The following is a 13,399-nucleotide window of genomic DNA, read 5'->3' as shown; positions in this document are numbered from 1 at the left end:
GATCGGATCCACAAAACGCATGCGGACGTCTGAATGGAGCCTTACAGGGGGGTTATCAATGACAGGGGGTGATCAGGGTAATCAGGGTGATCACCCCCCTGTCACTGATCACCCCCCTGTAAGGCTCCATTCAGACATCCGCATGATTTTTTACGGATCCATGGATACATGGATCGGATCCACAGAACGCATGCGGACGTCTGAATGGAGCCTTACAGGGGGGTTATCAATGACAGGGGGTGATCAGGGTAATCACCCCCCCTGTAAGGCTCCATTCAGACGTCCGCATGATTTTTTACGGATCCATGGATACATGGATCGGATCCACAGAACGCATGCGGACGTCTGAATGGAGCCTTACAGGGGGGTTATCAATGACAGGGGGTGATCAGGGTAATCAGGGTGATCACCCCCCTGTCACTGATCACCCCCCCTGTAAGGCTCCATTCAGACGTCCGCATGATTTTTACGGATCCATGGATACATGGATCGGATCCGTAAAAATCATGCGGACGTCTGAACGGAGCCTGACAGGGGGGTGATCAATGACAGGGCGGTGATCAATGACAGGGGGGTGATCAGGGAGTTTATATGGGGTGATCAGGGGTTTATAAGGGGTTAATAAGTGACCGGGGGGGGGGGTGTAGTGTAGTGTGGTGTGGTGTTTGGTGGGACTGTACTGACCTACCTGAGTCCTCTGGTGGTCGATCCTAACAAAAGGGACCACCAGAGGACCAGGTAGGAGGTATATTAGACGCTGTTATGAAAACAGCGTCTAATATACCTGTTAGGGGTTAAAAAATTCGGATCTCCAGCCTGCCAGCGAGCGATCGCCGCTGGCAGGCTGGAGATCCACTCGCTTACCTTCCGTTCCTGTGTGCGCGCGCGCCTGTGTGCGCGCGTTCACAGGAAATCTCGCGTCTCGCGAGATGACGCGCCGATGCGTCCAGGAGGAGAAAAGCAACCACCTTCCGGACGCATCGGCGCGTTAGGCGGTCCGGAGGTGGTTAAATGATGGCAGGTGTATGCTGACCCTTATTTAACATGATTTTGAATGTGATTGCTTAATTCTGAACACAGCTACATCCCCAGTTATAAGAGTGTGTGCACACTTATGCATCCACATTATTTTAGTTTTTTTCTGTTTTCGTCCCTCCACCTAAAATATTTCAGTTTGTTTTTCAATTGAGTGGTACAGTTTATAGGTCATATTAAAGGTGGACAAAGTTCTGAAATTATTTATCTTTGTCTAATTTTTTTACATCACAGAAACCTGACATTTTAACAGGGGTGTGTAGACTTTTTATATCCACTGTGTATATATATATATATATATATATATATATAACACACAAACTGTTATATTCGTTAGTGAGCCTAAATCTGTACTTGTATGGCCCAAACAGTCTATGTATAACAGAAAGAAGCATTTTTTTCTGATATCACTCAATTTCAGTGCTGGATTTTACTCATGTTTTCATAATTCAGTAAACATATCTTTATCTGATGCACTTACTAATGTACTTTTTTTTCAGCCCACTTTTCCTGTAGGCCCAGGATTAGGAACTAATACAGCTATTAGTTTTGCTCCATATCTTACTCCGATGACACCAGGTGTTGGATTAGTCCCAACAGAAATCCTGCCCTCTACACCTGTCATTGTTCCAGGAAGTCCACCTGTATCAGTCACCAATTCTACTGCTACTCAGAAACTTCTCAGGACGGATAAATTGGAGGTACAGTTTAATAACCCTGAAATGTTCATGACTACATCTGGTGTTGCGGAAGTCAGTCAACAGTCCTTGTCACTAAATGTTTAATTTGTGCCTTTCCTGTTAGAATTTATACGCCCCTTAGATGGGATAGTTACTTCCATTGGTCATCCACCCAAAATCAGCTGAATGGGGTGTAGGTAAAAACTCTAACCGGAGTTGCATTGAACATTGTACGTACATAGCAAATTCATGCATGCTTTCTAGCTGGCAGCTCAGTGAAGGCCGCCATGATGATCCTTTGGTAACATTTGAGACCCAGAGGCCCATATGGAATTAGCTGTACACAGATAACATTTAATTACATTGCTTTTCTCACTGTTATTATGAAACATTAATTTGCTGTGCGTCCAACGGATGTCAAACTGGACTTCATTGTTTTACTAGCGTTGTATTTATTATTGCAGCTATATAAGATGTGCAGACCATCACTGATATATCCTTGTATGTCTTATGTAGGTATGCAGGGAGTTTCAGAGAGGAAACTGTGCACGGGGAGAAACTGATTGCCGCTTTGCACACCCGGCAGACAGCACGATGATTGATACAAATGATAACACTGTAACCGTTTGTATGGATTACATTAAGGGTCGCTGCATGAGGGAGAAATGCAAATATTTTCACCCTCCTGCACATTTGCAGGCCAAAATCAAAGCTGCACAACATCAAGTCAACCAGGCTGCAGTAGCAGCACAAGCAGCTGCTGCAGCTGCAACCGTAATGGTAAGTGCAAGAAAAGTGTTCACCCACCTTCAGTATGGTTGTCAGTTAAGCTTATTTTACATGATGTAGGATTTTATATCATACACACAGCTATATATTATAGGGTGCCTTCTTGTTCTGTACAACACTCAGCAGAAAAGGTACTGTAATCTGATTGAAGCTCTTTATGTTAAAGATGTCACCAACTTTTACATCCTTTATTTTATATCCACCTATTTACTATGTTCTGTTTTGTGTTACAGACAGAGGGTTTTGATCCAGCTAGCTTTGATTTGGTAATTCCATTTTAAAGGGAACCTGTTATCAACTTTATACTGACCTCACTGAGGGCAGCATAAAATAGTGACAGAAATGCTGATCTCAGCGGTGTGTTACTCATCAGCTAAAAGTAAGTGGTTGCCGAGAACCAGCATCATAATCATTGCAGCCCAGTCCTGGAAAAGAGTCAAAACTACCTGAGAAGAGTCCTGGTTATTCATAATCTCCTGCTCTCTCACCCATCTGCTGATGGTTGGCAGTTCTCTCCTAGAGACAAAGGGAGAAAACTCGGTAGGAGACGGTCAGTCATCAGCAGGTGGGCAGGAGAGCAGGAATTCATGAATAACCATGACTCTTCTCATGTGGCCGTGACTCTTTTCCAGGCCCAGTCTGCAATGACTGTGATGTTGGTTCTCGGGAACCACTTACTTTTAAGTTATAAATGACAGACCTATGAAATCAGCTTACCTGTCTCTTCTTTATTCTGCTGTTAGTATGGGCAGCATAAAGTTGATGACAGGTTCCCTTTAAAGCTTACCTGAGTTTCCCCGAACTTCCCAATAATCATGTGCATTAAAGTCTTTCCATACTTTCCAAATGTGCAAAGAAAGCTCCAGGCACATATGCTAAACGGACCCATAGGCCCCCATTCATCCAACAGAGGCCAAAAGGGCACTCTTTTGGCCACTATTGGGCTGGTATCTGTTAGGGATACCATTTCTACTGTAAGGAACAGCGCGATAAACTGCTGTATTCCATACCTATGCATCCAGTAAAGAACCATATAGCGCATGGTTTATGTTTTTTACCATGTGTACATAAGGGTGACGGATGTCAGTGGCATGCGTTAAACGCATACGTCTGAAATTTTTGGTGGGAAATCCTACCAACGGGAACCTTGGACTGGCACTGCATACCCAGTGTGAAAATAGCCTAACTTAGACTTCTCCTTCCTAATCCAGTAGGAGTAATTATTTGTCATTAGAAAATGATAAAATTAAATCTAAACTGAGAAGGATGGATATCGCTAGAATATGCAAATCCATAGGCTAAGGGGGTCATTTATTAAGACCGACGTTTTAAACGCCTTAACAACCCCTTGTGCTGGCGGTGGTTCCCGACTATCTGCCCGTGTAAATGCAATGCAGCTGTATGAGGAAGAGCGATAGCAATAGTGACTACTCATCCCCATATTGTGGAGGTGGCCTCCACTGAACAAGCAGCCAGCTATCAGGAAGAAGCACCTCCTTCCCGACAATTGTCTGCTCCTCGGCGCATGCAAATGCACCTTAATTGTAGGAATAATCTTTACCTTGTTATTTCAATGCAAGATTGGTACAGTCAGTCCAAGCGCCAAGGCCTTCATCAGCAGTTATACATTTCAATGGATCCATTGTACCTTATAGTCAAATAGCCTTTTGTTAGCATAGAAAGGGCCATTGTCCAAACTGGTAGTGAGAGACAATGACAAATAATACATTTTACATAAGTGCAACTTGTCATAGTGAATCACATGTGTGAATAATAGAAGCATTCGACCCCAACAAGTACTACTGTACGAAAGTAATCAGCACAAAGCTGTCACTCACATTGTAATGAGGGAGATGAATACAGTCCATTGTCATATCAGCTAATGCAAACATTAACTCTTTCGTTCCTGACATTGAGAAGTAGCACTGCACTGCTTTTTCCTACGTTTGTTATTTTATTTATAACTTCTTTTACTTAGAGGTCATTGCATTGTAGATTGCACTACATGACTCAATAGTTATCAAGTGCGTACCAGTCCTATTGCAGACCTATCAGAGTGCCCCCATTTACAGTGCCACTAATGTACCTTCATTAGCACTCCCATCAGAGTGACCCTACTACCTCTCAGCAGAAACGTACTTGCTTGAGATGAGGTGCCGGGACAGTAGGAGATTGGCAGTTCTGTGGCTTTCTATTAGCATGAGTTTAATGCTATGAATTCAACTTTACGCTGCAGTAACTAAAGACCGACTCACAAGCTTCTGAGCACCCATCTGTGATTTACGATGAACAGGCTGCCATGGCAGGGCCTAGGATAATTTCATGATGGCTAGTGTTTGCATAAAGGTGCAGTGATTTGGGAACATAATTCCTATTCTTGATATTATATATTGTAGATACAGCAGGTAGTGCCCCGGGTTATACTACCTTACAAACTGGAATATGAACAGTAAAAGGTTATCAATTTAAATACGAGAGCACAAATAATAGAATGTGATAGTATTGAGTTAAATCAATTAATCCTTAATCGTGCATAAGTATCTGGATTACCTTGAGCTGTACACTGTAATCCTGCACCTTCAAGAGCACACCCTGGTGGGATAATGTGTCTCTAGTGAATGCAGTTTTTCTGTAGGTGTACACCAGTCAGTGTTCTAATCTTGTTTTCATACACATCCATATTATTCTTTTCCTACTCTTGAAAAGGATTTGATCTTTAAAGTACACCACATGTCCCCATAGCTCTGAAGGAGTAAAGCTGTTCTGCTCATGCGGCTGCCAGTTTCTGAGTCATGCTAAAGAAAACATTTCTTTTCTGGATAACATGGAACATTTTAAGCCCACAAGAATGTAAAAAATACAGCAAGTGAACTCCAAATCCTAAATAGGAACATGCCTCGCTGTCAGTCAGGGGGATTATTGGGCACATTTTATAAAAACAAGGGTGTATTCACGTGTTCCACGTCAGACGTGTATTTTCTAGTTTAGATGAATATTGCAGGTGACGGATGCAGCTGTGTACTGCATGCCTCTCCCATGTATCTATAAGATATCGCTATTTTTCCTGTCAAAAAAATGAACACCACAACCAAACCCAATTATTCTTTAAAAGGTACGTTAGCATATGTTCATGTCACATCTTGTTTACAGTCAGCATATAGATCAAGTATCAATGCTCCAGGAGCATAAACCAAACGCAGCCATAGGCACCCTTTGACCCAGTGTGTGCCCAAGGAGAGTCTATTTGGCTTACCTTAATGGGTTGAACAGGTGTTTTGGCAAACCCTCTGACTTAGCCGGACCTGTAAAGGAAAGCTTACATACTTGCTTCCTGGCGCTGTCTCCCTGCCCCTTCTCCTCCAGGCCTGGGCCGCTCCACTGGGCTCCCTCTCTGAAAACATCTGGTTTGACATCACCTCAGCCAATCACTGGCCGCAAAGGAGACTAGAACCCCTTACATCATGTGACCGTTTGTCATGATGTAAGGGGAGCTGGTCAGTACCGCGGCCAGTGATTGGCTGCAGGAGATGTCAAACCAGATCTTTACAGAGAGGGAGCGCAGCGGAGCATCGCAGGCCAGGAGAAGGAGCCTGAAGCAGGTAAGTAAGAACCCCTTTAAGGCGGTAAACCTTTTTTTTTTTTTTTGCTGTACTGAAAATTGTAGCACCCCAAATCCATGTACCATACAGTAAACACTTATTTAACGTAGGAGCCTATGGGGGAAGTATGCATCCATATGACATAATGTATATAAACCAATGGTGTGAGGTGAACAGAAGCCTAAAGGTGCCCATAGACCTTCAATAGCTGTCGGTCAATGGTTTGTTTGACAGCTATCTCTCTCAGCTCCCCTAGTCACATTACACGTTTCAGCCGAGCATGTATGTGTTGTCAATAGGGAGAGAGCTGCTGCTGGTCACCTCTGGCGGCTTCTTATCTCACAGGAGAACAAATAGATTGGGTGACAAAATTCAACTCACTTGATCCTTCTCATCTCTCAGGGGAGAGCCAGGAGCTCCCATACACATTAGGTTATCAGCAGGTCCCACCAATACTGGCAGGTTCAGCCAACAATATACCAATGTGTATGGGGCCTTAAAGGGGTTGTCCGCTTTATTTATATTGATAACATATCCTCAGTTTAGGTAATCAATATCAGCTTGGTGGGGGGCCGATTCCTGGCACCCCCACCGATCAGCTGTTTGAAGAAAGGCTCACTGAGGCCTCATTGAGAAGGATAGAATAGGCCATCAATATAAATAAAGCGGACAACCCCTTTAAAGCTATTATGAGGGTACATGAGGGTTGATTTTCAATTATTCTGACCAACGTGCACATTCTTATTAATAATAAGAAAGCAACACATTCAAGTACAATTGGAAGGTGTGGATTATAAATGGAATATATAATAGCGATGCTGATGAGCATGAATTCAAATGGATTAAAAGTGGTGACATAATAGATGCAGAGCTGTAACTATGCTGTTACGTACCCGTTCTGCCGAGCAGATTGTGATGATCATACAATATATGATATGCTAATTATAATAGAAACAAAGGCACTTTATTCATGAGGCTCTATATGTGCGTTGGAGACACATTACAATACAACATTGTTTAGGTTGCTTTTCATTTTTCATTGAGTTCCCTGCTAGATCCATTCCCTCCAAACATGACATTTAACATATGAGATCACTTGGGTAACATGAAAGTCTAGATAGAATTTGTTTTGCCTAGTTATCAGTTGTCTTTCTATGCAATGGTTAGTTCCGAATCTCATCGTTATTGTTTGTGAAGAACTTGTTAATGCTATAGCTACAGTGACGCTTGCAGACAGTAGGACTCTCCATCCTAATAGACGGGGCCGTGACTGAGGGTCTGCTAAAAAAGCTTATTGTCTAACCACTTTGTGGTTGTTTCTAGTCTAATAGATTGTAATACTTGTAAAATACACATTCATGATGCATTTATTTTCATGCAATGACTGCACTTGTGACATACGTGGTGCTATTTTTTAAAAAGGTTTATCATGTTCACATTAACAGCGCAGTGTTTTCTCTGTTAGATGTGAACAAAGATATCTATCCATTAGGACCCATGCACATGACAGTATCCATTTTGCGGTCCACTAAATACAGATGCTGTCCAGGTGCATCTGGGTTCAGGATGATCCGTGTGCTTTCCGCATCTGTATGTCCGTTCTGCAAAAGGATAAAACATGTCCTTTACTTGTCCACAAAATAGAACATGTCCAAAATGTGGACATGTCAATGGGTCTGCAAGAAACACGGATGCAACATGGAGAGCATCCGTATTTTGCCCGCAGAACGGATCCGGTTGTGTGTGTGGGGCCTTAAACTGATTGGCAACAGAGTGAAGTCATGTAACTGGGTGATTTCAGTCATTTTTTTGCTTTCCATTATAGGAAAAACTACTTCTGTATGCCTCACTGTTGCTGCAATATTTCTGTATTTTAATCTGCAGTGTTTAGATACTACTTATTAAAGTCTCTGGGCTTCAGACTTAACAGTGATTGTAAGGGGTTTACTTTAATTCGGTTTAACTACTATATTGGTTTATTTCAGACCTGTTTTTTAAGACAATTTTTCCTCATTTTTGTGTGTGTGTGTCACATTTTTGTGACAATAGTTATCCCATCAGGTCAACCCATTACATATTAAAGGGGCTTTCCCACAACTGACATTTATGACCTATCCATAGGATTAAGGATAAAGGACCACCATTGGGTCCCCCACCAATCACTAGAGTGGGAGTTTAATGCCCCAAGAGACAGCAGTGTACAGCGTAACCCCTGTGGTCATGCAGTGAGGAGGTGTTTGAATTTAGTAGTGGCACTACGCATGCTTGACCGTACTCTATTCAGAGTTCTCCACATTGTGGTTATGCAGTGAGGACGTATGGGGGGCTTGAGACCTCCATTCTTGTGGTTGGTGGGAGTCCCAACAGTAGGACCGCCATTGATTAGATATTTATCACTGAATAGGTTTTACATTTCTGTTGTGAGAAAACACCTTTAAATGGGTCGTCTGTGATGAGACAGAAACTGTTTTATAAGTGGCACCAAAGATATATTTTTATTTTTCTAGAAGCATATAGACAACCCAAAAATTGCATCAAAACCTATATGCTAAGATGCGATTTTATCCGCTGTGGTTCTGGATTCTCCAATATGTACCCCCAGCATTATGATTCATTTCGTTCATTCAGTTGTATCTTATTTGAAGCTGAATTTACGGTGTTACTCCGATATCATTAATGAGGGGCTTCACTGTTAATGCGCAGCCTGAAGACTTTGATAAGTGAGCCATTATGCTAGCTGGTATTTCTATTTGATCACGTATCTGTGTCAGATGACATTAGCTGGAAATATCTTTGTAATAGACAATGGTTAAACCCATCTTGCAATACAAGAACTTAAAATGATCCCCAAAAAATAATCTATTATTTCATTTGCTTTAAAGTAACTAGGCATCAATATACTTTTAAGAGCAGTAAAATACAATGACAGTGCTCAGGTGGCAGCACATATTAAAAAGCGACTAACTTCTTGTCTGCCATGGTGGAAGCTATTTAATCTTGCTATGAATTGATCTTTAATTTGCAAATGCTTACTGGAGTTTTAGAGATGCTATATTAATTTGATTTACCTGAAACATCTGTATTTTACTCTCTTATCTGCTTTAACTAAGGTACAGTAGATGCATTTTGCTTTAGTACTAATTCAAGATGTAATGTTCATTTCTTTAAAGAAACATTTTTGTTGTTGTGCATGCCTAGTGTTTTATATGTTGTATATTGCATTCAGAATATTTTTTTCCTTCTCACCTATCCACAATGCAATGCCGTTCCCATGATGCACCTCTGCTTGCTGTTTACCTGTATGTTAATTCGCTTGAATCCCATTGGCCCACTGCCATCATGTGCTCGCTGCCTGTTATTAAAAGACGCAGTCGACTGCCAAAGCAATGAAGCGACCTCTCGAAGCAACTGTAGATCTGGTACTTTGACCTTTCACCTTTTGCTTTGCATGTAGCTTTTTTTTATTTTTTATGAAGCAACTAATATTTTTTATTTCTTTATTATTTTTTTTTAAAACATCATCTGAGACAACCAATGCATATAGCTAATGTATGGAAATGATCAAAGTCATAATTAGCCATCTTCATTTTTTTCATACGTTACAAATTAAGATTGCCGTTATCATGACTTCATTTTGAAGTACTTGTATACAAGATATAGCTGAACCCATGTTCTGTGTCATTCATTACAGTAGTGGAGAAGTTTGGCAAAATTACAAATTTATATTGAAAGTAGCAAATCGTATCTGATAGCATATTTGTCTGTATCTAAAATGAAGACTAGACTGTGATCTGCACAGACGCTATAATGATGTCACTTCTGTAGTCTTGTGACTACAGGCTTAATGTTATGGTAACCATGCTTTTGCTACCAATAACCAAATCTCACTCATTCTGCATTGCCTCAGTTTGGGTTAAGGTGCATGGCAAGGCATCATTATTTTAGTTACATTTTTCTTTAAATTTTATCACACCCCGTAATTTGATGTTTACGTGTGTTTCCAGGTTTGCATAGACTTTCTGACCTCTACAAGTGTCGTCTAATTCTCTGTTGACAGGCTTTTCCACATGGCGTCCTTCACCCTTTACCAAAGAGACAAGCTCTAGAAAAAAGCAATGGTGCCAGCGCATTTTTTAATCCTAGTGTCTTGCACTACCAACAGGCCCTTGCAAATGCACAGTTGCAGCAGCCTACGGCATTTTTTCCAGCAGGTATGTTTCATAATCTTTCCACTGCTGAAAGTACAATATCAATTCTTCCATTTTCTTGACAAATGTAAATGATTTATTTAAACCTATTTAAAATGTATTTCTGTAGAAGCTCAAAAACTCTATGTCGTAAGGCATACTTGTATGTTGTAGTCAACTTACCGTATATCTATTGTATAGAAGTTGTGCACAGTCAAAGCAGTAGTCATCTGGCTTAGGGAAATTGCTGAGGCATGAGGTTATTGTGTATCAGGCCTCAATGATCTTACTAGTTGGACTGGAAAATTGTTCCTTTCACAAAAACCGTCCACTGTATGCAGATAACAGCAGTATTTCAAAGCCCTTCTATGCAGTGTTTAGATCTGTCTATCTACCTATCAGCCTATCTGTCTGCCTATCTATGTTGTATGTTACGCACAAACCAGTGTCAGATTTTACTTACATAAATACGTAATATCCTGTTACCTATAACAACTCATCAGTTGAAGGAAGTCATGAGAATCTTCCAAGCTGAGCAGGCCATTTTAGTTAATATTCATGTCTTAGGTTCTGTTCACATTGTGTTTGGCATATGCTTGGCAGGGAAATTTCGAAGTTTCCATCACAACAGCTTACTATAAAGTAACCTGAAACATGAAGAGGATCTGTCGCCCCTGCCGACTTGTCTGTTTTTTTGTAACTACTCACACTCTCCGTGCAAAAAGAATTCTGAAACATGTTTTCTTTTAACTCTATTATATCTACTAGAAGTTTATTAATAAAGGTACAACTGTTGGGGGAGGGTGTCCCTGCAGAGTCTCACATTGGCAGTTCCGAATGGACAGTATGACCATGTGTAGGGACACACTGGTAACATCTAATTGTACCTTTGTTCGTCAACTTCTAGTAGAGGAGTGGCACAACTTGGGATCAGAGGAAGAGATGCTCCAGAATTGTCCTCTCCTGTGGAACACAATTTTTTACAGATCTGTCAGGAGAGGTGACAAAGCATTGCTAAAGTGCATGTTCACATTTGAACGACCTGTTGTGAACAACATTTCCTAATATGATTTATTTTATAATATATCTTTATAGTCTTTGGAACTCCATTTTCTGATACTAAGCTCCAAATTCCTTGCATAAAGTAAAGATCATTCTGCCTGCAGCCACCACGCTGCTTAGGTGCCTAACATAAGCAGTATGCACTTAGCTCCTGTGCTCCCCTTAGTGATGGCTGCAGGGAGACAGAATCTATTATTAACTCTGTAACTATGTAGTGAATTAAGAGATATGTATCAGAAAATAAATCATCTCTATAAAGATATATTAAAAATATATTTAACGCAGTATTTTCTACCTTGGATAAAAAAATAAAAAATAAACACAAAATGGTGTTGAAGGGAGGATACTCACTTTAAAGTTTGTATATTTTTTATCTAATAAAAGTCAGCGGCAAGTGTGTGTAACTCTGTAGGCATATAGTTGCATACAGTATTTTTGCTTTGGCGGGCATGGTTTACAGAGATATCGCATATACGGTATGCCTATTGCAATAAAACAGAATTAAAGAGGACCTTTCACTACTCTACAAACGAAAAACTAACTATACCTGTGGGCAGAGTGGCGCCCAGGGGTCCCCCTGCACTTACTAGTAAGTCTGGGCGCCGCTCCGTTCGCCCGGTATAGGCTCCGGTGTCTGCGCTCCCTCTGACTGTTTTCTTGTAGGAGGCGTGTCCCTTGCTGCACTGCTGGCCAATCGCAGCGCACAGCTCATAGCCAGGCTATGAGCTGTGCGCTGCGATTGGCCAGCAGTGCAGCAAGGGACACGCCTCCTACAAGAAAACAGTCAGAGGGAGCGCAGACACCGGAGCCTATACCGGGCGAACGGAGCGGCGCCCAGACTTACTAGTAAGTGCAGGGGGACCCCTGGGCGCCACTCTGCCCACAGGTATAGTTAGTTTTTCGTTTGTAGAGTAGTGAAAGGTCCTCTTTAAAGTGAGATTACATTTTAGAAACTAAAGGAAAGCAAGCATGTGTATTGATTCCTGACTCACTGGATGGAAACTGGATACATGCATGGACTTTCTGTTTGGTGCGCCCACTGGAAAAAAAATAGGCCACATACACTATTAACTATCCTGCATGCATAGCTGAAATATAGGATGTTTTATTACAAAGCAGCTTAAGGCTACTTTCACACTAGCGTTCTGCTGTCCGCTCGTGAGCTCCGTTTGAAGGGGCTCACGAGCGGAGCAGAACGCTTCCGTCCAGCCCTGATGCAGTCTGAATGGATGCGGATCCGCTCAGACTGCATCAGTCTGGCGGCGTTCAGCCTCCTCTCCGCTCGCCTCCGCACGGCCAGGCGGACAGCTGAACGCTGCTTGCAGCGTTCAGCTGTCCGCCTGGCCGTGCGGAGGCGTGCGGATCCGTCCAGACTTACAATGTAAGTCAATGGGAACGGATCCACTTGAAGATGACACCATATGGCTCAATCTTCAAGCGGATCCGTCCCCCATTGACTTTACATTGAAAGTCTGAACGGATCCGCTCAGGCTACTTGCGCACTTAGAAATTTTTCTAAGTTATTAATGCAGACGGATCCGTACTGAACGGAGCCTCCGTCTGCATTAATATGATCGGATCCGTTCAGAGCGGATCCGATCAAGCGCAAGTGTGAAAGTAGCCTTAACCGACACATTCACCAAGATAAATAAGTAGATAAAATGGAAACCAATAGATGATTTGTAGTAAAGGACACATTCACATTTGCTTGTTTTTCTGTAGCTTGTTTGCTACAGTACTTTACTGTAATAGCCTGATGTTACACTGGTGTTCATACAATGTGGCAGGACATCAGATGGTTTAGGTCATCCTACAGATGCTAAACATTAAGAAAAACTTAACTGCGTGTAATCCGCATGAAAAAAAAAAAAAAGGTTCCATATGATTCACTTCAACTGCAGGTGATCCAGGTCTTGGGGCGATAATATGGATGCTAAAACGTGGCCTCATTTTGAATGAGCAAGGCCTGGCTTATGCTTGAAAAATGAATGTTGATTTTGATGGTTTACCAGGAAGCTGAATGAGAATAGTGAACATTCAGAGAGCA

At 41.8% G+C, this 13,399-nt stretch overlaps 1 protein-coding gene across 15 annotated transcripts in view; it reads left to right on the top strand.

Moving 5' to 3' along the window:
- The window catches only part of MBNL2 (muscleblind like splicing regulator 2), a 182,628-nt gene that overhangs the window by 143,343 nt on the left and 25,886 nt on the right, over positions 1–13,399 (top strand). For 11 of the 15 annotated variants that reach the window (XM_044284669.1, XM_044284671.1, XM_044284660.1 and 8 more), the window contains 4 exons: positions 1,536–1,736; positions 2,232–2,495; positions 9,469–9,522; positions 10,161–10,314. In XM_044284669.1, coding sequence (XP_044140604.1) covers positions 1,536–1,736; positions 2,232–2,495; positions 9,469–9,522; positions 10,161–10,314 — 673 coding nt within the window. The remainder of the gene's footprint in view (positions 1–1,535; positions 1,737–2,231; positions 2,496–9,468; positions 9,523–10,160; positions 10,315–13,399) is intronic. The other 4 variants (XM_044284674.1, XM_044284675.1, XM_044284670.1 and 1 more) reach the window with 1 other exon arrangement.

Source organism: Bufo gargarizans, chromosome 3 (assembly GCF_014858855.1).
Source record: "Bufo gargarizans isolate SCDJY-AF-19 chromosome 3, ASM1485885v1, whole genome shotgun sequence".
Classification (NCBI taxonomy): Eukaryota; Metazoa; Chordata; class Amphibia; order Anura; family Bufonidae; genus Bufo; species Bufo gargarizans.
This window is presented reverse-complemented; position numbering and strand designations above follow the sequence as displayed.